This window comes from Sorghum bicolor, chromosome 5 (genome assembly GCF_000003195.3).
Source record: "Sorghum bicolor cultivar BTx623 chromosome 5, Sorghum_bicolor_NCBIv3, whole genome shotgun sequence".
Classification (NCBI taxonomy): domain Eukaryota; kingdom Viridiplantae; phylum Streptophyta; class Magnoliopsida; order Poales; family Poaceae; genus Sorghum; species Sorghum bicolor.
Genome location: NC_012874.2, coordinates 722,937 through 748,843, shown reverse-complemented (window position 1 = coordinate 748,843; position 25,907 = coordinate 722,937). Strand labels below are relative to the sequence as shown.

At 41.6% G+C, this 25,907-nt stretch overlaps 5 protein-coding genes, 1 non-coding gene and 1 pseudogene across 6 annotated transcripts; 2 read left to right on the top strand and 5 right to left on the bottom strand.

Annotated features, from left to right (window-relative positions):
- LOC8067596 (transcription factor bHLH61) lies at positions 338-1,869 on the bottom strand. The gene is made up of 3 exons (XM_002448837.2): positions 1,712-1,869; positions 1,270-1,407; positions 338-965 (listed from the first exon to the last, which is right to left on the bottom strand). Exons 1-3 carry the CDS (start codon positions 1,769-1,771, stop codon positions 642-644), a joined length of 522 nt encoding a protein of 173 aa, XP_002448882.2. The 5' UTR covers positions 1,772-1,869; the 3' UTR covers positions 338-641.
- TRNAP-CGG lies at positions 4,403-4,474 on the top strand. Its single transcript has one exon. It is a non-coding gene; the product is annotated as a tRNA-Pro (tRNA).
- Positions 4,988-8,615, bottom strand: LOC8067595. The gene is made up of 6 exons (XM_002448836.2): positions 8,004-8,615; positions 7,654-7,722; positions 7,460-7,564; positions 5,784-5,903; positions 5,475-5,564; positions 4,988-5,375 (listed from the first exon to the last, which is right to left on the bottom strand). Exons 1-6 carry the CDS (start codon positions 8,544-8,546, stop codon positions 5,259-5,261), a joined length of 1,044 nt encoding a protein of 347 aa, XP_002448881.1. The 5' UTR covers positions 8,547-8,615; the 3' UTR covers positions 4,988-5,258.
- On the bottom strand, positions 9,997-11,040 carry LOC8079991 (annotated as a pseudogene).
- LOC110435626 lies at positions 11,024-12,463 on the bottom strand. Its single transcript, XM_021461372.1, has 2 exons — positions 12,074-12,463; positions 11,024-11,480 (listed from the first exon to the last, which is right to left on the bottom strand). The coding sequence occupies exons 1-2, from the start codon at positions 12,461-12,463 to the stop codon at positions 11,343-11,345; spliced, it is 528 nt and encodes a 175-aa protein (XP_021317047.1). The 3' UTR covers positions 11,024-11,342.
- Positions 12,402-16,891, top strand: LOC8067594 (RNA-directed DNA methylation 4). The gene is made up of 10 exons (XM_002450078.2): positions 12,402-12,584; positions 12,671-12,772; positions 13,064-13,158; positions 13,922-13,993; positions 14,423-14,464; positions 15,657-15,805; positions 15,887-16,005; positions 16,188-16,269; positions 16,354-16,424; positions 16,516-16,891. Exons 1-10 carry the CDS (start codon positions 12,464-12,466, stop codon positions 16,659-16,661), a joined length of 999 nt encoding a protein of 332 aa, XP_002450123.1. The 5' UTR covers positions 12,402-12,463; the 3' UTR covers positions 16,662-16,891.
- Positions 17,309-21,937, bottom strand: LOC8079990 (F-box/LRR-repeat protein At3g59190). Its single transcript, XM_002448834.2, has 5 exons — positions 21,481-21,937; positions 21,053-21,156; positions 18,399-19,235; positions 18,160-18,312; positions 17,309-18,072 (listed from the first exon to the last, which is right to left on the bottom strand). The coding sequence occupies exons 1-5, from the start codon at positions 21,539-21,541 to the stop codon at positions 17,686-17,688; spliced, it is 1,542 nt and encodes a 513-aa protein (XP_002448879.2). The 5' UTR covers positions 21,542-21,937; the 3' UTR covers positions 17,309-17,685.

The window sequence follows — 25,907 nt, the reverse complement described above, 5'->3', positions numbered from 1 at the left end:
CACGACTCAACGCCGAGGTCTGGGGCTCGGCGGTAAAGGGCAGTGCGCCGAGCTTTGGGCCGCCAGGCCAAAATGGGCCGTCCAGCCTCGCGCCCCAGACCTCGGCGTGGCTCCAGCTAATGACGCCGAGGTCCCGGCCACGTGTATCCGACGACCATGGTCGTCGATGACGTGGCACTACCTAGGCGTCAACTGACACAACGCCGACCCGCGGACCCTCGGCGTGCTGTTACATGACGCCGAAAAACGGTCTATTTTTGAAAATTATTTCGCCAGGGGTCTTTTTGCAAAAAAAATTGAAAAAGGGCCAAATTGCAAACAATTCACATGTGCCTTAGGGGCAAAAAAAACCATGTTCAGCTACTGATGGAGAAGTTCCAGTACTTGAAGCTACTGTCTTATTCTTTGTACAGTATCTTTATACTATATCCCTTCGTGTCCCATACTTAATCTGGGTAGGAAAGATACTATTACAAATTACCAAGACCTGAAGTAATGTTTCACTGTGGAATAATAATAAGCAACAACAAAAAAAACTACGTAAAATTTAACTTCACGAATTCCTTGGGCTGTAAAGCTTGCGCTTCAAGGCCCAGAATAAAGCCGGCAAATTTCAGGCTCTTCTTCAGTTTTCTGTCTTGCTACTCATCGTCATCGTCCATGCATTTGGTGATGGCCTGCAAGACCGCATGCTGAACCATTTGTTCGTCCACGCTTCCTCCGGCCTCCTCCTGCTGCTGCTGCTGCTGCTGCAGGCCCTGGCCTGATGATCCGCCAAGCGCTTGGAAGCGGAAGGCGGTGTCGTCGGTGCAGGAGACGTCGGCGTCCAGGACGTCGAGGCCGAGGTCCTCCAAGGCCTCCAGCACGGACACCAGCAGCCCAGGCCGGCTCCTCTCCATCGACACGTTGATCCTGAATCCTCTTCTTCGGCTGCTGTTATCCAGCTCCACTGCTGAGACACTCACCTGTGCAAACATGACAAGCCAAAAACCATCAAGTTATTAAGGACGAAAATGCTAGAACCACCAAGGAAATTATCATTTGACTATATATTAATCGTCAAGCAAATTCCGTCAAGGGTGATAGAGGATAAGGAAAATGCATGGAAATAGATCGTTGAGGTTTAATTAGTTGTATCATTAATTCATATATGCAGCATGTTGCTTGCAAAACTGCCTCTGCATGCTAAATGTGATGATGGCAATAACCATCATCATCTAGGGGTTCTGAACTTCTGATGTTTGTTAACAATGTGACTACGTTACGCACCGTTGCTGGCATGGCACTTCCTGAACCAAAAGCACTACTAGTGTCAGTGTCAGCTTGTGATGATGAGGCTGCTTCCACTTTGTCCTTGAGCTCCTTGATGTATTTCGACGCGTCTACTAAGATTGACGTCCCGTTTGCCTGCATGCATTATTGCATATTGCCCATACAGAAAATGAACAGCATATTGATGCGTTGTTTTTTTAAAAATTTCTTTTTGAGGAAATAGAAAAAAAACTACGGTTCAGTTAACTGAGTAGTAGTCGCGACATGTATCAGAAATGGTCAATCCGAATGGATCTAACAACCAACATACTCCCGGAGATCGACTGAAGTTTCTAACCAAAAGAGACTACAAAGATTCCTATCTTTTTTTTCTCTACTTTAATTTAACTATGATACAATCCAGAAATTAAAGGGTTTGTAGTAGAAGGAAATTATTTACCGCACTTGACTTTGTGACGGAGCGCAGAAGCTGGAGTAGTTTCTTCTCCTTTCCTGACATCTCTCGATCTCCCCACGCTCCTGCTACACTCTTCTCTTATTCAGTCTTCACACACATATATTCCCTCCCAGCAGAGTATGTCTGCAGTGAGGATTTCAGGAAGCAGCAGCTCGCTCAAGGTTTTATATATATACAAGGACTAAGTACATGACAATGCATGTATATTCTCTCTGCCTCTTTGAAGATCAGTAGACAACATCACTGTACTGTATTGAGTACTGATCATATCCATGCATCATTGGGGTGCCCATGATCATGCTGGAGTATCCCAAGACACAGAGGTTGTACTCTACTCCCTTCGTCCTATTAAAAGTGATGTTTTGGATTCTGTGTCATCCTATTTAATCGTTCGTCTTATTCAAAAATTTTGTATAAATATTAATTATTTTGCTATGACTTATTTTATCATTAGAAATACTTTAACAATAATTTATTTATTTTATAATTTGCAAAAGAAAAAAAACGAATGATCAAACACGATATCCAAAAGTTAAAAAAAAGACATTTTCAATAAGACGGAGGGAGTAGTTTATTCTTCTTGTTGTCCTTAGTTCCATTTGTTCTGTACTGTTTAATTTAATAAATAGTACTTTGTTAATTGCTGGGTGCAGAATTGCTCGATCGCCGTATCTTTCCGTCCTTAGTTATGCTATTGTTATGTTTCATTAATTCTAAATATATACTGTAGATCTCATATGATTCTGTCATCTTGCTGTAGTGGTTGAGTGATCATTTCTGTTTCCACATTTGGTTTAGTTTTTATTTTATGACATCTTGTTTAATTCGTAGTATTTCCACAACTAGTAGGGTGGTCCAAGACTCAACTGAGAGTTATTACTGGCCGGAGGCTGATTGTTAAATTCGTATAAGTTTTGAACCACTTGATCTTTTTATTTCCCTCTTTAGTTTGGCAGCGCCAAAGTTGATGTGGACAATACAAACGACATGCATGCAACATTTTACAGTAGTCGTTTTCTTTCATTGTCTGTGAAGTATGCAATTATATGCATGCGTCAACACGGCTTCACTATATTCACAATCATCCAATGCTAAGCTATTGAGCTTCCAATTTAAAGAAGATGGCTATGTAATAAACCACGATTAAGCTAGCTAGCAGAGACATCAGTGATGGAGTACATATATAGAAATAAAGCTGCATGCATGTTGTATTGCACATGACGATTAAGGCCTTGTTTAGTTCTGAAAAAAAAATTAGATTTCGGTACTGTAGTATTTTCGTTTTTATTTCATAAACATTGTCCAGTCATAAACTAAATAGACTCAAAAGATTCATCTTGTGATTTACAAACAAACTGTGTAATTAGTTTTTATTTTCGTCTATATTTAATACTTAATGCATATGCCGCAAGATTCGATGCGGCAGAAAATCTTAAAAAGTTTTTGATTTTTGGGGTGAACTAAACAAGGCCTAAGCTTGATGGTGACGCAAACAAAAACGCGTCCTGATCGAGAACGAATGCCATCTCACGCACGATAGACGTACGTGTGTCTCATCGATGATTGCTTAGAGGATGTGCTTGAGTGTTTTTTTGGCTAGCTGGTAGCGCGTACAATGCAGGCGGTGTATAGTACATGCATACAACAAGCTCTCGTGGGGGGCGTGAGCTGTACGTGCATCCAAAATGCCTCTCACGGGCTGATCTATATATGTCTCAGTCCAGTATATGCTGCTGCCTCTATCTGTCCCTCCCATATAGAACGAGACGTACGTCCATGTCTGTCGCTGTACTTAGCGCTGAAATAACGCAGATTTATACTCGATCCCTCCGTCACATAACACAAGTCGTTATAGCAAACTTTCTCAACTTTAACTAGACTAGATTTGTAGGAAATACGTGTAATATCTATATCTCAAAATAAGTTTATTATAAAAGTATATTCAATGATTTAATATCTATATCTCAAAATAAGTTTATTATAAAAGTATATTCAATGATTACTAATTACATACTATAAATATTCATATTATTTTATATATAAATAGTCAAAGTTTAAAAAAAAAGATAACTAAACGGGAAACTGAAATGGCTTTTATTTTGGGATGGAGAGAGTATGCAGCAAATGCATGATTGATCCATTGGTAGCCAGCTTTAATTAGGGATGGCAGTTGAGCCCTCGGATGTGGGCGACCGTGGACGCCGCACACACTAGTGTGTGGGCGCAAGTGCCAAATCACACCCGCGCACCCACGGGTCTCATCGGATCATGGTCCGGAATGAACAAGGGTAAGACGCAGGTGCTAAATTGTACCCACAAGGTGCTTATTAGGGCTCGAAAGATAAGAAATATCAAATTATAACTAAGGGCATATTTGGATCCTCCCCTCTAAACTTTAGAGCTAAAGCTCTAAACAAGTGATCTACAAAGTTAGCTTTAAACTCTAGTCTCACCTGGCATTAGAGCTTTAAACCTCAAAAGTGAGCTAAAATGCTCTAAAGTTTTTAGAGCTCTAGAATTTAGAGAAGGGAATCCAAATAGACTCTAACTATGTTGACAACATGTTTGGCACCTAGGTATTATGTTTTTAGTCTAATTCAAAAACTTGTATAATTACATACCACGGTGGTATATTAGTTCTTATATTTATAACTGTAGAACCAAAAGCATAGTGGGTGTTTGGTCTAGTGGTATGATTCTCGCTTCGGGTGCGAGAGGTCGCGAGTTCGATTCTCGCAACACCCCTAATTTTTTATTTTTTTTATCTTTTCTTCTGAACAGTTTTTCACATTTTTTTTTCTCAGTTTTTCACATTTTTCTCTCTGTGTTTTCATATATTGCAACACTTATTTTTTATCTTTTCTTCTGAACAGTTTTTCACATTTTTTTATCTTCTCTTCTGAACAGTTTTTCATTTTTTTCTCAGTTTTTCACATTTTTCTCTCTGTGTTTTCATATTTTGCAACACTTATTTTTTATCTTTTCTTCTGAACAGTTTTTCACATTTTTTTCTCTCAGTTTTTCACACTTTTCTCTGTGTTTTCCTATTTTGCAACCTTTTTTGGTTCTCTTTTCCTTCTGAGCCGTTACTTTTTTCTCTCTTTTCACATTTTGTAACAAAATCTCTGAGCCATTTTTTTTCTCTCTTGACAAAAAATTCATGCGCTACACAGGTTCTCTTTTCACATTTTGTTTGCAGCAAGATTGGCAAGCTCCAAAAACACGTCCCTTGTCATCAACTGTGAAAAAAGACTGTCCTGGAAACAATCTCAAAAGCGCCACAAATTCGTTCGCTACTCAACAAGTAGTGCAATCATTTCGTAAGAAAAAAAAAGAAAAGGAAAAAAAAAGGCATTCAACAGATTCACAATTTTTTTTAGCTTACATGCTCCCTAGATGGCGTACTTGCTATAACTAGTGTTACACTGAACCTATCTAAATTCAAAATTGTATTTCTCAGTTGATCAAACAAGTGGCTAGCTCTAAAAGAATCAACAGTAGATACGGCACAATCACAGCATATCATTTTCTAGAACCAATTCGAGTAGTCAAAGTCTCTAAGCTTCCTAAAATGCTTCTCCACGTCTTGTCTTGACTTTGCCCACTCTTCTCTTTGGATGACAGTGGTCGCGTCGTCCCTTTTAGTCTGGTACAGTGATCATTTCATTAGTCAAAAGACTCAAAATTACTACTGGAGCCCACTACAACAAAACAGAAGGCTATAGATTAAAAGCAAGCACCCTACCTTGTCGATAATTCTGAAAGACTCTCCTCCATCACGTATCAGTAGTAGGTCGTTTCGCCTATCTCTTTTCTTTCCTTCAGGAACACTAACCTGTCACACATGGGTGAATATCAGTGATCTAGGAACACAAAAGTAGGTATTTTCTTTACTTTGTTTTTTGTACTTGCTGACATGTAGAATTTTCTCAAAGATCATTAAACAGATGGAGAAATACTCCTAAATTCTTGATAACACAACTCATGGAACTGAAATGTATTAAGACAAATACTGTTTAAAAACCTTAAGAAAACTAGATTTTCAATATCTTACCACAACTTTAGCTCTTGTGATTGACCTTGTTTTTGAGTCGATAACATAAATCTCCTCAAAATCAAGAAAAAATTCTGGGTCATCAGAGCGCCTGTTTCTATAGTGTTTGGTTAAGAAAACCTGCAATACGAAACAAAACAAAACAAAACATATATTCTAAATATGAAAAACCATAAGGCCATACCAGTGCCAAACTATAATGCGCATAAACAATATAAGAATAAAGCTTTAACATGTTATGCATTAGAAGTCAAGCTTCACATTCCTGGGTAGAACTCAGTTAAACTAACTTACCAGAAGCTCACTGACTAAGGGCAAGCAAAGCAGGATAATACAGAAACATAGGTGGACATCTCTAGTTCAGCTGACTAGGACAATCTGCAATAGATGAGATCTAGGTTCTTCAAAAACAAAGATACATAAAATCTGGGATTGCTACTACTGTTAGAAGTAAATACTCACTATGGAGTGAGCTAGGCCATCCAATCTAATGCTGCTATCCCCTAACCTAGTCTGTAGTATGTCTTATTTCTCTGCTGGGCGCTAATCTCTTGTAAAACCCTGATAGTAAATTTTGTTGTAAGAGGTCAGCTTTTGTACTTTCTTCCTAATTAACACATAAAGGCACACCATTGACTTTTGTCGGAGTAAAGGCAGAAACATCACAGTTCAACTCTTCCTGACTTATATCTACAGTATTTGGCCCACTAGAGCAACAAACAATCTAAAATTTCCAAAAATAAACGGCTACATTTGGAATGAATATGGTTCGCTAAATCAACTTAACATGAGCAGCTGCTTACACATAAGCTCTATATGAAAAGTAACTTGCAGAGAGCATCCAGCAAATCCAGCTTGGCATTTGACAGAAAGAAACATAACAGCAGTGGCAGGGAAAAAACGAAAGAGACCAGAAAAAATTCTCAGCATTATGCATTAGCAGTCACGCTTCACATTCTAGGGTAGAATCAAGTTAAAACTGACCTAACAGAAGCTCATTCGTTAAGGGTAAGCAAGGCAGGATAATATAGAAACATGGGTGGACATCTCTAGTTCGGCTGGGCTGGGACATTCTGGAATAAAGGAGACACGAGATCTAGGGTCTTTCAGAAACAAAGATGCATAAAATCTTAGATTGCTACTACCGTTAGAAGTAAATTCTCACTATGGTGCAAGCTGGGTTACCCAATATAATGCTGCTATAGCGTTATCCCCTAACTTAGCCCATAATATGTCTTGTTTCTCTGATTTAACAGGATGCTAATCTCTCATAGCACCCTGATAGTACATTTTGTTGGAAGATGTCATGTTTCCACTTTCTTCCTAATTAACATGCAAAATCATGCTATTGCCTTTTGTCGAAGTAAAAACAGAAACCTAGGTAATTCACTGTTCAAATATTCCTGTTTTAGGATCTACAGCATTTGCGCCACAAGGACAAACAAACAATATAAAAATTCAGAAAATAATCTGCTTCATTTGGAACTCGAAGATCTGCCGAATGTTTTATAAGATGCTTGACTAAATCAACTTCACATGAGTAGTAGCTTACACAAGTGCTAAATATGGATAGTAACTTGCAAAGCACATTCCATCTTGGCATTTGGCAGAAAGAAGCATAACAGGGGTGGCAGGGAAAAGAAGACTAAAGAGAGCAGAAAAAATTCTCAGCATACCTTCATGATCTCCCTCTCTGTCTTGTACAGGGGGTCACGCAAATGCTCAACTGGTGGCTCACTCACGTGGTAACGGCCAAAGTTTTTCTTCGTGCACCTCACATACTGATCCCAACAAGAGAAACAAGAATCACACATCAGGGCACATTCACATTCATCTGGACTGAAAAAATAGCTGAAACGCGTGTTCCCACCTTCTGTGGCATTGGGGCAAGAACCCTTGGAATGGAGTAGATATCGGTGTCCGGTGGCGTGACATACATCTGTTGCACAGAAATGACATGTTCAGTAAAATAAGCACCGCACAATTGACTCAGAAGAACCGTTTCTGTGATGCTGTCAAGCTGGATAGCATCGCTAGGCACGTGTTCGATGAAATGTCGCACTTGATAACCAGAAGCATAATTATGGACAGCAGATTTGGTGAGATTGAAATGCCGCAGGCAGTCGTTACAAAACGCACTAGGCAGCTCAGTAGTAGTAGTAGTAGTACTGACTAATGAGGAGGGTAGCTTATGGGTTACGGTGTTACGGCTACTTATACCTCTCTGAAGTCGAAAACGTCGTCGTCGGGGTCAGGCACCTTGCGGATAAGGAAGTCACAGTGGAGCAGCCTAATCTTGTGGAACTCGTCCTCATCCACAGTGTAGTCAACAACGGTATCGGACGCGGATTCCCGGGTGGAGACGAAGCTGTCGGCGGCGACCATGGCGATGTCGCCCTCCTCTGCCGCCGCTGGCCCCAACGGCGGCTTGACGACGGGGGCGAGGAGGCGGTCGTAGTCGACGTCGTAGTCCTGCTCGTTGTCGACGTCGTCGTCCTCGCTGACCCCGTCCGCGTCGTCCGGGTCGAAGTCGCCGAAGTCGTCGTCCATGTCGCCATCGCCGTACGCCGCCGACACGTCGCGCCGGCGCCGCGGTAGGACGGCGAGGGGGCCGGTACGGAGGGAGAGGGAGAGGGAGAGGGAGCGGAGAGGGGGCAGCTTGGGCTTGGGCTTGCCGGGGGAGTGGCGGTGTGGATAGGGGCAGCGGCAGCTGCGGGAGAAGGAGACGACGAGTGGAGTGGTGGTGGTGGTGGAGGTCGCCATGGCTGCTGCTGCTGCTGCGGCGGATCGACGGAGGGGTCGGGGAGGCCCGAGGCCTTCACATACCAATACCCATGCCCGCCTGGTTCGTTCCGCGGGTAGGCCCATTCAGCCCATTAGCCTAAACCAGCAAACAACACAATCAGTGCAACAAGTAACAAGGCCATCCTGGGTTTCATAATCCAGTTTTCAACTCATCCATATTTTAAAAATAATATAGAAGAATTGTATTTCCATAAAACTCTCTCTACTCTCATAAAACTCTTACCACCCTCTCTCTCTCTTTTAATATGGTGTCACATCAGCATATTTTAATGTATATGAAACTATGACAAAATACCATTAAGACTGGCCTAATATACCAATACTTCCTCTCATGGTCGGAAACCACTAAATTAGGTGTCTTACCCCCTAAACTCTCAAAACCGTTCAAATTACATCCCTCTGGTTTGGAGTGGCTTTGAAGGTGGTTTTATCATCTTCTTTTAGTGGTTTGAAAATTTTCGAGATTTTTTTGGTACACTTTTCACATTTTCCTAGAGCTAAACCTATTTTTTTAAAGTTTCTAATGATGCTATCATGAGCTCTAAATATTTTATTTGGTTTTATCATATCCTATTCTGTATATGTAGATTTCTTTGGTATTTAGAGACCTTTTTGTGGATTACAAATCTTATCAACTATTTACTAATTTTTTAATTAAAAAAAAACAAAGCCGTCTTCAAAACCATTGCAAAGTCCAAACCAGCGCAGCCGTGCAGGGAGTTAATTTGAATTGTTTTGGAAATTCAGTGGTTAGATGTCTGATTTTAATGTTCGAGAAGAAAAATCAGACTACAACAATAGGTGAAATGAACTTTTTTCTCAACAAACTCTGTCATGAGATTTATTTTATTTTTGCCCTACTGTATGTGCGATTTTTTAGGTTGCTGGGCTAGCAGTTAATTACTTATTTAAATGGAACTTCGGTATGGATTTTTATGCTTTTCCAACTGTGCATGAATTCTTTTGCTCAAAAAAAAAAACTGTGCATGATTTCTGTTCGTTAGAACCGGAGACAAGAATGTGCATCAGTTTACAATGCAATCTTTTCTTTATGTGTTAACTCTTCTTTTGAAACGATTACCGTGTGAGAACCAATCGGTTCAATTCCTTCATTTGATCTAAAACCACCCCACCAATATTAAAACAATTTACATCTGTATCATTCAGAATGAGGAACGCGCCCAACTATACATGCCGCATACCTCTCAAAGCTCCTCCCTTATATTCCATTGAGCAAGCAGAGCCACAGCACGGCCACACGATGCAGCGGTGGCTGACCTGACCTGTACCAGGCTCAACAAAAGGGAACAGAGAAAGCATCCAATGGTATACAGTTTATACTTCACTGGACACAAGGAAAAACTGGTGCCCAGCATCTCTCAACATTTTCAGAAGAACATAGCAAAAGTTATCAATAGGAGGTTCCCTGCTATTTATTGAGTTTTATAGCAACATAGTTTCAGCACATCCCAAATAGGCGCTCTCAAGTACTAGTCCTACAAAATGGACTCCAGTGTAAGGTGTTCAAGTGACGTTATGCTCTCAAGAAAATGGCAAGTAAGCTCAACAAGACTCTTTGCAGACGTGAATCCTAGGATCTTCACTTGCTTCATCTTGTGATGCTGGTGTCCTTGCATCTTCCACAGAACTGAGGGATCTGTGAATACAGAGACATGCTCCATTTCCTCCTGGGCTACCTAAGATGAGAAAGTATATAAAAAAAATCTAGCACTGTTTCCACTGTGGTATAGCTATTAAAATAACAGAAATATGAACAGCAACTTACATCCAAGACCAGTGTCTCCAAGGAGGGCAAGAGTCAAGAAAGGAAACTAGAGAAAAATAATCATAGGCCGGAGTAAAGGTCACTGCACTAAGACTAAGCTTCTCCATGCGGTAACAGCAATACTTAGCTTCTTGAGGTGGACAAACTTGCTGTGCAGCATTGGCGTATTGGCCATCTGCATAAAGATGTTAGGTTAGTTATATACACTCCAAGGTAAGACTGCTTGAGGTAGGATTCATGATATGCACATCACTAGCCCAGTTAAATCTTTTAAGAGTTTACCTCACTGCTCGAACGTATATCAGCAAATTTAAGGTTTGGTATGCTGGATGGAAGTGCAACACAAGCATAATGAAGTGCACCCGAGAAGATCAAGCGTATGTACTCCATTTTCAATGCTTCTCCAAGTGACAGTTGAGTATGAGCCCGTTCTCTGGCGTAGAAGAAGCTGGATATATTTGGAGCTTTGTTGTCTATCACTTGCAGATTGCCACAGCTAATAACGTCTAGGTACCTGAGCCGCCGCAGCATGCAAGGGATCTTCAAGCAAACTATCTCATCACAATGCCTGAGTACCAACCGCTCCAAAGCAAAAGAATTGCATAGAAGGCACCCTAGCTCATCCTTAGTAAAACAGACAGCATGAAGCTCCACTTTTGTCAAGCTTTTTTAACCAAGGAAGTTCAGCTGTGGGTCGCAAGGAGCAACCACAAAGTAGGGGATACCGGATTGAGTCTCCACTCCCATTAGACAAAAGTGAGCATGGGAAATTGTATGTTGCCCCCACTGGCAGTATAAGTGAAAGTTCTTCAATTCCTGGTGTAACAGCAGTCAGAAGCCAACTGTTGAGATAACAAGAATCATTGGCAGCATAATATCCACACATGCTAATCGCAAGTTTCTTGACAACAATGCCCAAGTGATTTTTCAGGATGTGGTCAACTTTGCTAGAAAAATCTCTGGCAATTTCACCATTTCCATAAGCCTTTTTCTTCATACCCAATGTTGTACCACAGAAAATGAGGTTCGGATGGCACCACCCTGAGAATCATCATGTCACTGACAGGGCAAGACCTTTGTTTTGACCTGTGGAGCAACCAAACCATCTGGAGCACAGCACACATTGTTATGAATGAATAATTCCGAATTTGGGGACACAAAGCAGAAACTAACAGGCACACCAACAACACACGGAGAAGAACATTTGTTTGTCTTGTCCAACTTTTAGTGCAACAATACCAACAACTTCAAATTGAGCATGTAAGCGTTTTTTTTCTCAATGCAGAGCCTAGCAGCTTCCCTCCCCTCGAGGCTAGCAGTTCGTTTTCTTATATTATTGTTTTTTTTTTCAAAGAAGAAAGACCAAGTCGCGAGTTTGAAGGGGAGCAGTTCAATAATTCAATTGAACATACAATTCTGCAAGCACATTACAGTCCACACCAAGATTTTTAATCTGGTTGATGAAGCCAGAAGCAGCAAGACGGTTATGGGCCATCGACCACTTAGATTGATATGCCCTGGATTGAAATCTCCTCCCAGTCCCACCCAAACAATCTTCTCCTACTACTTTTTATGAACAAAACACACACACATGGTGAAGTAAATAGCATCAGAGAAGAGGCTGCGGTGTTTCGAGGGAAAAAAAAACAGAGAGAGAAGAGGCTGCGGAAGCCACAGGGAGGAGGTGGCGGCGGTTTACCAGTTGAGCTTGCCGCCGCTCCATAGGCGTGATGGCTTCGATGCTACATCGACGAGGAGGAATCCAACAAGGAGGCAAGTGTTGGCGAGGGAATGAGGAGTTGGGATTTGAATCCAAAAAAGGAGGTGCTGGAGACGGACCCGCATCGGCGGCGGAGGTGGCGGTGGCCGACGAGACGAGACCGAGACCGAGACCAAGACCAACGGGGGTGGTGGGTGGCAACTGGCAAGGCAAGAGATGCCGGGCCCCCGTCCCGTTCCCGTCTCCCTCCGCGGATGCGGATGCGGCGCGCACGAATCGTAAAGCACGGGCAGAAGTTGCAACAAGGGACTCCCTTGTGGGCCTTGTGGGTGTCAAAGCCGCCCTCGTGACTGCCCAACCGCCGGCCATATGGCGTCTTCGGCGGCGGCGCCCGCCGGCGAGGCGTCCACCTCGGAGCCCGCAGCGAAGGGGAAGCCCATCGTCGTGCGGGTCAAGCGCAAGCCCTCGCAGACCCGCCCGGACGCTTTCTGTGAGCTCCCTTTCCTTCCCCCTTGAATTTCCACTCGATAGGAGGAGGGTTTTGACGTTTTTTTTTCCCTGCTGCTGTGTTGTCAGGGCTAGAGATTAATGAGAGGCCGGCGAAGAAGGCCATGCTCGATTTCTCCAGCCTCTCCATCTCCGACCCACCCTCCTCTTCCTCCGCCGCCAGTGCTAAAGGTACACGAGCCCCCTTGAAAATTATTTAACTTGTCACTGGTACTGTTGGTTCTTACAGTGTCAGTAACTTGTATATGCAAGTTACCCCGCAAGAATGCGAGAGTAACCTGCCTGCTGAATGATGATGGTGCAAGACTTCAAATTTGCCACCTTCCATTGATACTATACATGATATAACACCAAATTCTGCTTTATTCAGACAAACAATTATAGGCCAGAATAAAAGAGGGAGGGAGGGAGAATAGTGCCTCCTTCACCTGCATATGATTTACTTGCTTGCCATGCTCACAGCTTCAGAGGAACCACGAGTTAAGAAACTTCTTGTCCAGCACATCGAGACAGTACACCATTCTGAGGCTGTTGAAGATGTGTTACACTCACTTTTGGTAATACTTCTTTCCTTTTCATTTGTCCTTTTTCTTAGTTCCTTCTTGTTATACAGGCTTAGCACTTAGATTTGCCATTTAGCACAGCATAGCCATTTCTTAATCTGTGTCTAAATCCAGTTGATATTTCATTTCTCATATGTATCCAGTGGTACTACTGCGTTATATGACTTTGTTATTTTTCTTCTCTGTGGACTCTATATAAATCACGATTAATCTTTACCGGCATCTTTTATGCATTTCTGGAGTTAAAATACTGCAACTGAACAGTCTTTGAAATAGAAAAAAAATGTTGTCATTTGCACCTTAAGTATTTATGATAGGATTACAGATCCTACCGTGTATGCGGCGAAGTTGTAGGGGTGATTGACTGGGGGAGGAGGACGGCTACGGTGCTGGGGTGCCGTAGTCTGCTGGTCGCGAGGAAGAAGAGAAGGGGGTGGCTAGGGCAGGTTAGGATCTCCCGGCTCCCTAAAGGATTCCGAGCAATTATGATTGCTCTCGCTTAAAATTGTCCACAATGATTACAACTCCTATTTATAAGACTCTTAATAATAATAATAATATTGGGCCATTGGCCCATCTATCTAATCCTATTAGCCACTAGATGGCCGGCGCCTGGCATAGGGTATGCCGGTCATAACAATTTATATTTGTTATTGTTTTGGAAGAAAAAACATGGTTACACAATGGATGGGCATTACTTGTTCTCTATATCAGATGCACAAGGCTTATATGTAAACAACTCCATTTGTTTCTGCAGCTTGCTGACTTGAATTCCAAGGAGATAAAGAGCAAGACAAAGGAGTGGAATGACAGAATCAAGCAAGACAAAGTAAGCAAAACTGAGGCCTGGTTCAGTTCGTGAAAATTTTTGGATTTCGCTACTGTAGCACTTTCGTTTGTTTGTGGCAAATATTGTCCAATCATAGATTAACTAGGATCAAAAGATTCGTCTAGCGATTTACAGACAAACTGTGTAATTAGTTTTTGTTTTTATCTATATTTAATGTTTAATGCATGTGCAACAAGATTCGATGTGACGGAGAATCTTGAAAAATTTTGGAAACTAAACAAGGCCTGATAGTGTCTACTGCATTCTTTTTTGTGTTCACTAGTTCCCACTAGGATTATTTTTAATTTTCTCCTGGAACATTGTTGACACCAACATTTACCATTTAGCAAAATAGTGTTTTCGTATTTATAGCTGTTGAAATGAATTTAGTTAGTTAAATACTAAAGTGGACACTCTTTGTGCAAACAGAAACCAGAGGAGCTACGATCAGCAGCCAGACAGAGGCATGAGGTACACGTCATATTATTCTGAGTTTCTGACTGCAGTTAATTTCTTCTTCTCAAGTTTCTGCAAGTACTAAGGAGAAAATGAATTTGATATTTGGTGTATATGATGAAATGGCTGTAAAGTGTAAACCAACTAACCAAGCATAAGGTTATCTATAGGAGGAAAAGTTGTTCATGTAATTTGCTATGCAGATTTTAAGTACACCATTTTCCATTCAAAAATTTTTAAGTACGCCATTTACTAATAACCATTTTTAACTTGCAAAACATTTCCCTATTGGCCTATTCTATTTCATCAGGGTAAAATTGTATTTTCTATTATGTAATTTTTTTTGTTCCACATAATCTAGTGTGAAGTTTGTTTCCCATACTCTGATTGGTACATAATTTATTGACTAGTAGAGGAGTGCTCCCACAATAATGATTTAGTTTGGATTTTTAAGTGCTTACATCATAGCTACTTCTGCATTCTAGTTTGACCTCACCTGCAAGTATATGCGAATTTGTTTTAGCTCCACATCACACAGACTTATCCATGTTGAGCCTGATTTCAACATAATGCTGCGGGAATGACCATGTTAACCAATCTATGCTAACAGTGTTGCATCCCAATTCCCAAATAAGGTCGTTGGTTGGGAATTCGACTCTGTGAACATTCCATTGCCACAAGCACATGGAAGCTAGATATGCATATTTAGCTGGCAGAATATAGCCATTTTAGTCCCTCAACTATCACTCAAGGCTCAATTGAGCCTCAAGTAATAGTTGAGGGACCAAAATAGTTATTGTGCCTATTTAGCTAGTAAAAGGATTGCATGCTAAATTAACTATTCTATGGTACACACTACCAAACCTGCAGGCCTGGGTGCACTTGTGTATATTGATGGATGGTGCTGGACACTACTTGTGTTAGTATTTTAAATTATGTGGTTGTCAGTTCTTTAGGAGCAGCATATTTTATTGTTGCAAGTGAGCAGGTTTAATCCATTACAGAACATGGCTAGTCCCCAGGAGTTGCTATAGCATGGGCCTTGTAGTGTTAGATTGTGTATTAGGATTTCATGAGGGAAGTGGTACTCCCTAATTATCCTGATTCTAGAAAATTGTGATAGGATCTATTTTTATTTATTTATTTATAAATGCCATAGTGTTCTTTTTCATGCACTCTTATGCATGGTTTTGTTCATTGACCCTAGGATATGGGTAGAAATGCTCGCTTTGCACAAATATGGAAGAGTCGAAAAGGAGAAAATAATGATGCTGATGACTCATTGAGAGAAATATGCCATCTTTATGATGCTGTCCAAGTAGATCACGATGACGAGAAGCATCCAGCAGAACCACGGTTAGTCTTGATTTCTTACAATTTATCAAGCCATTTGGGATGTAGAGTTGTATAGTTGCATGTTTCCTGTATTCCCTGCAGGATTACCTCTTTCGAAGAGGGTGCTGTTCTATGCAACTTTCTTCCGCTTATACGGGAGTACTTGCCATCAGCTGCAGAGGAAATTGAGTCAGATATAATTTCACTGGCACAATCAGAAGGTATTGAAGCTTCTTGCCTTGAGATGCTCGCAACAGTACTGGAAAGGTTCTTGGTGCTTTCTTTATTGACTGTAATAGAAAGTGATTTCAAACTCTAGTAGTAGTACTAGTGCCCAAGTAGTAACAGTGAGCAGTTTAGCTCCACCACTAGTTTTGACGAGTCTAAATTTGCTGTTTAGCAGATTCTGAAGTTTATGATATCTATACTGTCAAGGAGGTGGATGATACAAACATGGAGGCCACGTCAGCAGCTTCATATCCAAGGTAAATAACTAAATATGTATCGCGTGGTCTTATTCCATTGGGTTCCTGTGAGTGTCTTCTTAACGACTGGTCTTGTTACATAAGGCTACAAGTGGACGATGGAGAAGATGAATGTTACGACGATGACTATCCATATGACACGGATGATTCAAATGGTAATGTTACCATCATTATACTCCCTTAACTAATCAATGAGATCCTTAGTTACTTGAACTATCTGAAACTCTTTCCATATTGAATATGCAGCCGAAGACAATCCACTTTTTGATTATCCCGATGAATTGTCCGAGGATGAGGATGATGGTAGCAATGATGAGGATCCTTTTGGAGACGAAGAAGGTTCTGACACTGAGTATGAGAAGGAAGAAGTAGAAGCGGAAGAGGATGAATAATGATGACTAGGAATTGCAATGGAGCGCGCGATTGTAGATGCTGGGGAGACTAGCCTGTGAACTGAATGTAATGTTTGACGATGAGATAGGTTCGGAGCTGACTGATGAATGTCTGTTGCTAATGCTGAAAAAAAAAGAGAGGAGAAATGGAGCTGTGTAACAGTTAGCATTGTACATCGCGTGCGTCACTTGAAGGAAGAATTCAAAAAATATTTGGATGTGCTTTCTTATTTGTTCTTGTTAGGTTATTGCGTAGGGCGTCTTTGGTAAGGCTTTTAGAGAGGCTTCACCTATGGCTTCTGTTCGTTTAGGAAGCTTTGTTAAACAGTCACATTTGAAAACGGCTATGAAGCCAAAACAAAGTAAAAAATGACGAAGTCGAAGCTATTTCGGCCTAAAACTAAAAGTCGGAGCCATGAAAATGTTGCTTTTCCTAGCTTTACTATTTATGGAGAAGCTAAAGCCCCGCCAAAGAGAGGGTCATATTTTTGTTCATGTGTTACAAGAGAACGTATACCTCGTTGCAAATCATCTAGGAGACTTATGGCTTGGAGATTTGTGTGATGGTCATGTCATTTGTTTCAATGTATATGTAACATGTTTTTTAGTACGGGTCGTGCGTCTGAGTTCAAGAGGAGACAAGAAGAAGCACAAGGTCATTTCTCTTCTCTACATCTAAAAAATTTACTCATCAATCGTCCACAGCCTGCCATTGCTCGCCTCCGCTTGCAGTTATTACCTGGCCGTGGGAAGCCTCCACTCCAAAAATATCGCCTGGGCACGGTGAATCGCTCCCGGAAAAAAAAAAAAAATCAACTTCCTAAATCCACTCACCCCTCCCTCCTCAAAAAAAGTGCCTGCCCCCAACGCTGGACGCGACTTAAACGATACAGTTAACTAGAAACCGCAGCACAGGCGCTCTCAAGTACTAGTGCTACAAAATGGACACTTCTTGATAGCTTGAACTTGAAGAACTAATGACACCAAAGACTAGATAACAAAACTTGAGTAATGAGTTACACATCTAAAGTTCAACAACAGCATGGCATCGGCAGCAAGGTTCAATAACACGTAGCTTTACCATGGAAGGAACTTTAGGCTCAATGTATGTCCTGATGGCCAAGAGTCCTCGTTGAGCTTCCCTGAGAACATCAATGGGCAGTGGGAAGCACTTGCGACGTTTGCGAGCAGGCATAGAACACCTTATACTACTCTGAAAGGCTTCCAGGGTAAGGTGTTCAAGTGATGTTATGCTCTCAACAAAATGGCAAGTAAGCTCGACAAGACTCTTTGCAGATGTGAATCCTTGGATCGTCACTCTCTTCATCTTGTGATGCTGCTGTCCTTGCATCTTCCTCAGATCCGAGGGATCTGTGAATATGGAGACATGCTCCATTTTCTCCTGGGATACCTAAGATGAGAAAGAAAAAAAAATTGTAGTACTGTTTCCACTGTGATAGTAGCTATTAAAATCACAGAAATATGAACAGCTACTTACATTCAAGACCAGTGTCTCCAAGGAGGGGCAAGCGCCAACCAAGGAAACTAGAGAAAAATAATCATAGGCCGGAGAAAAGGTCGGTGCGCTAAGAGAAATAGTTAGCTTCTTGAGGTGGAGAAACTTGCTGCGCAGCACTGGCGTATTTACCATCTGCATAAAGATGTCAGGTTAGTTATACTCAAGGTATGACTGCTGCAGTATCATGATATGCACCACTAGCCCGGCTAAAACTTTACCTCACTTCTCGATTGTATAGTAGCAATTTTGAGGTTTGGCATGCTGGATGGAAGTTCAACACAAGCATAATTAAGTGCACCTGAGAACATCAAGTGTATGTACTCCATTTTCAATGTGTCTCCAAGTGACAGTTGAATGCAACCTCCGCAGTAGAAGAAGCTGGATATATTTGGAGCTTTGTTGTCTATCACTTGCAGATCGTCACAGCAAATAACGTCTAGGTACCTGAGCTGCTGCAGCACGCAAGGGATCTTCAAGCAATCTATCTCATCACAGTGCCTGATTACCAACCGCTCCAAAGCAAAAGAATTGCATAGAAGGCACCCTAACTCATCCTTCGTAAAACAGAGAGCATGAAGCTCCACTTTTGTCAATCTTTTTAACCAAGGAAGTTCAGCTGTGGGTTGCAAGGAGCAACCAGAAAGTAGGAGATACCGGATTGAGTCTCTCCCATTAGACAAAAGTGAGCATGGGAATTTGTATGTTGCCCCCACTGGCAGTGCAAGTAAAAGTTCTTCAATTCCTGGTGTAACAGCAGTCAGAAGCCAACTGTTGATATAACAAGAATCATTGGCAGCATAACATCCACACATGTCAATCACAAGTTTCTTGACACCAATGCCCGAGTGTTTTTTCAGGATGTGGTCAACCTTGCTACAAAAGTCTCTGGCAATTTCATCATCATTTCCATAAGCCTTTTTCTTCATACCCAATATTGTACCGCAGAAAATGAGGTTTGGATGGCACCTCCAGGATCGTAGAAAAGCATGAGAGACACACGCGGCTCGGGCAGCATCTCGCATTGGCATCAGGGAATGTATATGACACCAGATGTCCTGCATACAAAAGCATGGAAAAGAAGTTCAGCATCACAACTATAATAAAGGAAAGTGGAAGCTTACAAAAAACTGCCAGTGGCCAGACCTGATTAGACACTACAAAGTATATATCTTCTCTATATTATATCCTGGGTACTGAATAATGACGAGTACCCGAGCCAACCCACGCGTGTTCCCCGTCCCCCCTACCGCACCCCTCTGGCGTCGGTTTCGCCCAGCTCGCCGCCCCAGCTGAATAATATCTTTTTTTCTTTTTCTATAATAATATCCAGAATCGTGGGGAAGTGGCGGTTTCACCCAGCTCGCCGCCCCCTCCGACGCATGAATCCAGCTCGTCTCCTCACCCGACGGCAACTCCTTCTTCCCCGGCGGTAGTGTCTCCAGTGCTGCCTCCGTCCAACCCTACCCCGAATCCACCTCCTCGGATCCTCGATTCCCCTCTCTTTCCCCTTTGTCCTGTTCCTCTTGCCCTAACAATGGCGCTGGCATCGGTGTCTGCCATCTCTTCCAAGACACTCCATCCAGCTCCTCAACCGACGCCGGCCATGCTTCTCCACCCACCCCCACTGGCGCTGCTTCTCAACCCACCCCCGCCGGCGCTGCCCCTCAACCTACCCCCGTCAACACCCATCCTCAAGCCAACCCCCGCCGGTGCCCATCCCTATTCGTTCGCCGCCTCAGACTCGAACCAGATGAGGATTCATCAATCCACCATCGGCAACAAACAGTTATGCTTGTAATTTAATGGGGTGTCATCGTTGCCAATGTGGAACCCTGTCATTTACCAGTTCCAGCCCAGCACTGCCCCTGAGGTGAGCAATCAGAATTTAGTTCTATGTGATTCAATGTTGTGTGAGAGAATCTAGAAGTTTGTGTTGTATTGATGTCTTGTCAATGATGCTTTTTACAATCGACTGCCTTGCTTTGTTTGAAAAAAAAATATCCAAAAGAAAAAAAAGCATATCATTATCGGCCCCTTCAGGTCAACCAAAATCAGAATAAAAAAAGGAAAAAAAAACTAGTTGGGAAACGACTGCACGTGGAGCGTCCGGCATCCAATTGTACACGCAGGTGAGAGAAGGAGGTCGGGTACTAAATAATATTTAGTACCCTGGGTACTGTTTAGCGCAGTCCTAATCGCTTCTTCGCCAAATGCACTTCTGGACAGGGTACCCATAGTGCATCATATACAAACAGGAGGTTCATGTAATTGTGTAATATTGATCAACTTTGGCAGCTATAGTTTAAGAAATGTGATATAAACCTTAATAACTGAATTTATAGGATAATGGATTGAGCAGGTCAGATAAAACAATATAATCCTATAACTACAATATACAGGTCTAAGTTACAATGTTATTGCCCTTATGGTCTAGTGCAGATAACATGCCACACTTGTTAAGACTTGAAGCGAGTGGAAGTGTGGAACTTAATGATGCCACAAAGACACAAGTTATGACCTAAGCAGCCATTTGTCTTTAAATTATAAATTATTATACTCCCCCTGTCCTGAAATACAAAACATCCAAGCACTCAAAATTTTGTTTCAAAATGTAAGGGATTCTAGGCGAACTAAGCCTCCAACTCAGTTTAAAAAGGCAACAATCACATATATAGTAAGCAGGATAGGTTAGATGGGACATTTGGTTACCACATAATATGTCCTAGAATTCCTAGGATACCTTGTATTCTAGGACAAAGCGAGTAGGGACCTATAATTAGCAAAAAGCGAGGGCTTAGGAGCCATCATGACACATGGTTCACTGGAGTTTTACTTGCACTAAGCCTACAATTAGCAAAATGTCATAGCGTACCTCTGGAAGGTTTGGTATCTGTATGTCACGCTCACCACCCTGAGAATCATCATCTTGCTGACAGGGCAAGACATTTGTTTTGGCCTGTGAAGCAACCAATCCATCTGGAGCACAGCATACATTGTTACAAATAATTCAGAATTTGAGGCATAAAGCAGCAACTAGCAAGCACACCAACACACACGAAGGAGAACATTTGTTCTCTTGTCCAACAACACCAAAAACTTAATTGAATACTACTAGTAGATTATATTGGTATTCCTCTAGAAATCTCCTGTCATAGCTTTTTTTTTTCTGCCGTGCGAACATCGAAAGTACAAGGACGAGATGGGTGGAGAACCTAAGCCTACCCAAACATGAAAAAGATAGAATTTCTATCAACAAATCAAGAAAAAAAAATAGTTAAGCTGAGAAGAGTAGAGGCTTACTAGTGGCTTGAGCTTGCCGTCGCCGGCGGTCCGGCTGCCGCTCCATGGACATGTGGTACATGAGATCCACAAGCCCCGTGCCTACCTAGACCTAGATCTCTCTCCCTCCCTCCAGTGGAATTTCAATCAAAATCCAGACCCACGGCACGGCGGTCTCTTCCTGCCTGCTTCAAATCCCCTCCAGCCTCCGCCTCCGGCTCCGGCGTCTCCTTCGGCTAGTGAAGGAGGACTGTTTATTTGAGGGAGGGGAATAGGGGATAGGAGATTTGTCTGAGATTGGGAATCCAGCCAGACTGCAAACAAGAGTTTTATTCGGATTGGGGGGCAAGTACAAATCCAATCCTGCCGGTGCCATTCCCTTTTCGTCTGGAACAACGGAGGTGGAGGGGCGAGAGAGAGTTCGCGTCGGCGGCGCCGCCGCCCCACCCTACCCGGGGGTATATAGCTTATTAGGGTTACTAGGTTAACGCCAGTACGTCGTTACGGATTTTAAAATCCACATACTCTATGTTTCATTTCTTTTTAGTTTTTATTTTTCGATTTTATCTTTCCTTTTTCTTTTCTTGTTTTAATTTTACCTCTTATTTTTTTCTTTTGGTTTTATTTTTATTGTTCTTCCTTGCTTCTATTTGTTTTTCATTTTTCTTTTCAGATTTTCTATGTTTCTTCATTCTTATTTTATATTTTATTTCCTTTTAATTTTATTTTTATTCTTATTTAAATTATTCATTAATTTTATTTGCTCTATGCACTTTTTATCATTTGTTACTTATGTCTGTTTTTATTTTTTTTCTTAGTAATTTTATTTTTTATTTTTATTTTCTATATGTTCAACCCGCACCTATAAACCCTATTCTTCCTGCTAACGAGATATGGTCTGCAAAGGTAACTCAAAAATGTCACGTTCCTCGTTACTACCACGGTCCAGCTAGTCAGGAAATATCTATGAGTATCCTAGCCCAAACACCACGTCTATGCTAGAGATGATTACTCTAAACTCTACGCGAAGAGATTAAAGTAAACTCATAAACCAAAGAACAATAAAACAAGAACTTACTAGAATTTAGAAGTCGAAATACTGAAGAATCCTAGGAGCAAGCTTCGGGTTAGGAGAACTTGATCCCGCAGGTACAGCCTCGGAGTAGACACCGATAGGCCGGGCTTACTCCGATCTACACCTCCACTCTATCTCTCTCACTCTAATAGAACTTAGAAGAACTAATTCTACTCACATTGGATGCTAAGCCCTAAGTCTATTTAGAGGAGAGGTTATCCTTCGAGGGCTCCTCTCAACTCTATGATGAACTTGTTCTCCTCCAGGGGCCAGGGGGTCTGCTTATATAGTCCTCTCAGGTAAACGTGGGCCGTTGGATCAAACCGACATTGATTGAACGGTTATCCTTGATCCTTTAGGTCGGTGGAGCGTGATCCGCGAAGTTGGACATGTTTGGCTACAACTCCTGGGCGGGCGCCCTAGGGGGGTGGGCGGGCGCCCTGCCCTCGGGCCCGATCGCCTTCCCGTTTGTTCCCATGGCTTTTAGAGTCTTCTATATGGTAGAAAATTGCGCGGTGCGTTAATATCTCTATGTAATCCCGACATGTGGGTCTTTCTTTCTTATTTCCTGATAACCTCCTGCAGAAATAGATAAACAACAAAACTCGTGGAATTCTGTCAGATCAAACCCTAATTCTAGGTGTTGTTTGTATATTGGTCCTTTCCCTTGTTTATTTGATAATTAAAATTGATACTTAAGAACTGTCAACAAATACCCCCATACTTAGGCTTTTACTCGTCCTCGAGAAAAGGATGGTTAAGAAAAATATCTGAGGTTAAAACATTGTAAAGCATTCTCTTCATACCTGCAGGTGTTGTAAAAATTCACTGTGTACCGTAGTCAGAGAAATATATGGTCAAGAGTAGAGATCCTTTCTTCTCAATCCTGTTACTTGGAGTTTTTGTATGTTTTTGAAAAAAAATTTAGCATACCTTTATCCTCATAGGTTCTCTCAGGTCACTCATTATCTTTTGTATATCTCACTGAGGCTGTTTTAATTTTCAAAAATTCTCAAGCATACTTACCTTGCACTTATTGCCTGATCAAAACGGGATCCGAGGAGAAGAATGCCATACTCTTAGATCAAAGATTTTGGAAATTAAAAACTTGTCAACTCTTGCTGGCATATTGCTTATTAGAGGGACCATGGCTATCATTTTCTTTCTTTTCTTTTTTTTCGTTTTCAGGTGGATACCGAGGTACCCCTAATTCTACTTCCGGACACTTGTTCGTTTTTTCTGCGAGGTTGTCGAGCACTTGCTTCTTTTTATTTCCTCGAAATATCCTTATTTTTGCACAACCCATGCCTCTAATGCAATAATACTTCGGAAGAGTGAATCTTTCTGAATAGATGTCTTGATCTTAGGAGTATGATAAATCTCTCAACAAGGGTCTAACTCTTTTTAAACAAACTCAATACAGAGCAGATAGCTTTTATAACTATCTTAATTAATATTTTCATGTTTATCAGACATATAAAACATTGAGGATGGTAGCTAGAATTTTGAAGATTTTAAAATAAATTCTCCAAGCAATATTGATATCAAGAATAAGGTACTCATACTCTACCATCTCACATTCCACAGTGACTTAAGCAGCACAGGGTTTTAAAATGATTTTATAATAATTTGCAAGTTTTCAGAAAATATCACAGAGTGAGATTAATCATGATTAGAGACATTTTAATATTTTTAATTTATGATGTCGGAGACAATATTCTGCATAATCCAAGATATATATGTGTGCCTAAAGTGTACAGAGTATGTACCTGAATCGTGGAGTGGTGTAGTCGAAGTGTGTTTTGCGTGTCGAGGGATCTCCCCCATACTTGTTTTCTGCTTTCTTGCATAAAAATAAATTAGAGACACACAAGACATAATAATAATAATAATAATAATAATAATAATAATAATAATAATAATAATAATAATAATAATAATAATAATAATAATAATAATAATAATAATAATAATAATAATAATAATAATAATCTTTATTAATCTTGAGGCATTTATTATAAATGACTAGTAATGAACTGAAGCTAATAGTAAATCTAAACCGAATTTAAAGATAAATAACTAAGATGCATTGCCTCAAGATCTAATCTAGATAACTTAGCGGCGCTCTAACTCCTTGATCTTATTATTGGCACTAGCGAGATCATGCCTAAGACCTAGTATAACGGTGTTGTGGTTAGAGAGCTGCCTAGTGATAGAGTTAACCGAGGACTGAAGTTCTATGATGATCCTATCAAGCCTACGAACGTCCTCATCAATATCTACTATAGTCTTGCGGCGCTTAGGAGGTGTCTCGAGAGCATTGAGGGCGTGCTTTGGAGCTGCCTTCGGAGGGATGAAACGGACTTTGGCTGCTCTAATCCCTTCAAAGTAAGGCCTCTCTTCCTCCGTAGTGTAGCGGATGCTGCTGATCTCGCCGCTCCGGTTGGTCTTGACTCCAACGACCCTCTCATTGGGTCTAAGTGGCAGGATCCTCGTGTCGGTTGGCACCTCGACAGTGGTTTCCTTCTTGGCTAACGGTCCCTTGAGAAGTAGGGGCTGCGGCGGTGCGGTGAGAACTGGTTGAGCATGGTAGGATTGGGCGGAGCTGCGCTGACGTAAAGGCATGCCTTCTAGCTATCGCTCTGTGTTGGCCGGAACGAGAGCACGGGCGTCGGGGTCTTCCTTAGGCTTCTTGTTGAGGTCGTAGGGAACGACTTTCCAATCGTTGTGGAACTCTTCGGCCATTGGAGCAGCGAGGGGCTAAGCAAGCTCTAATTGAAAAAGGAGAGAAGGCTTGAATAGATTGGTGTTTAAAAACTGACGTTAGGGGTCTGTTTATATAAGGGTCAAAAAGTGCCTCTAGGGGTTGTTCGGGTTACTCCCGTCGCCGTGCATGCGAAACTTTCCATCTGTAGGATTATTTGGTTTACCGTAAATGTGTTTTCCGTGACGGAGGAAATCGAGACCGAGAGGGGGGCAGGGGCTGGGCGCCCGCCCTCTTCATCAGGGCGCCCGCCCTATGCCTGGCCCTCTATGGGCCCGCTTCCTCGAGCGTGCTTCTAGATGCAAAACTTATTAGGAAAATATATACATGGCCCTAAAACGTCAGATTAAAAAGGTCGGGCTCTAAATCTCCATGGGAAGGTAAAAATGGATCACGTCTATCTCTTCTAATTCTTTATTGGGCTCTAAAAATAATTTAAGACATTGACCATTTACCTTGAATAACATACCTTCGTCATTTTGAAGTGTGATAGCTCCGTGGGATGATGAATTGATTACCTTGAATGGTCCTTCCCATTTACTCTGGAGTTTTCCATGCCCGAAAAGCTTCACCCTCGAATTAAAAAGTAATACCTTATCTTCGGGTGCA

Excerpts from the sequence above, each read along its gene's own strand:
- LOC8067596 (XM_002448837.2), bottom strand. The coding sequence starts at position 1,771 with ATGTCAGGAAAGGAGAAGAAACTACTCCAGCTTCTGCGCTCCGTCACA. Across the intron at positions 1,408-1,711 it reads CCGTCACAAAGTCAAGTGCG|GCAAACGGGACGTCAATCTT; the intron begins GTAAATAATTTC and ends TAATGCATGCAG. Across the intron at positions 966-1,269 it reads GAAGTGCCATGCCAGCAACG|GTGAGTGTCTCAGCAGTGGA; the intron begins GTGCGTAACGTA and ends ATGTTTGCACAG.
- LOC8067595 (XM_002448836.2), bottom strand. The coding sequence starts at position 8,546 with ATGGCGACCTCCACCACCACCACCACTCCACTCGTCGTCTCCTTCTCC. Across the intron at positions 7,723-8,003 it reads ACGTTTTCGACTTCAGAGAG|ATGTATGTCACGCCACCGGA; the intron begins GTATAAGTAGCC and ends TCTGTGCAACAG. Across the intron at positions 5,904-7,459 it reads CAGAGAGGGAGATCATGAAG|GTTTTCTTAACCAAACACTA; the intron begins GTATGCTGAGAA and ends TTCGTATTGCAG.
- LOC110435626 (XM_021461372.1), bottom strand. The coding sequence starts at position 12,463 with ATGGCCGGCGGTTGGGCAGTCACGAGGGCGGCTTTGACACCCACAAGG. Across the intron at positions 11,481-12,073 it reads AGCGGCGGCAAGCTCAACTG|ATGGTTTGGTTGCTCCACAG; the intron begins GTAAACCGCCGC and ends GCTGTGCTCCAG.
- LOC8067594 (XM_002450078.2), top strand. The coding sequence starts at position 12,464 with ATGGCGTCTTCGGCGGCGGCGCCCGCCGGCGAGGCGTCCACCTCGGAG. Across the intron at positions 13,159-13,921 it reads ATGTGTTACACTCACTTTTG|CTTGCTGACTTGAATTCCAA; the intron begins GTAATACTTCTT and ends TTGTTTCTGCAG. Across the intron at positions 14,465-15,656 it reads CAGCCAGACAGAGGCATGAG|GATATGGGTAGAAATGCTCG; the intron begins GTACACGTCATA and ends CATTGACCCTAG.
- LOC8079990 (XM_002448834.2), bottom strand. The coding sequence starts at position 21,541 with ATGTACCACATGTCCATGGAGCGGCAGCCGGACCGCCGGCGACGGCAA. Across the intron at positions 18,313-18,398 it reads CTATACAATCGAGAAGTGAG|ATGGTAAATACGCCAGTGCT; the intron begins GTAAAGTTTTAG and ends ATCTTTATGCAG. Across the intron at positions 18,073-18,159 it reads TGGAGACACTGGTCTTGAAT|GTATCCCAGGAGAAAATGGA; the intron begins GTAAGTAGCTGT and ends TTCTCATCTTAG.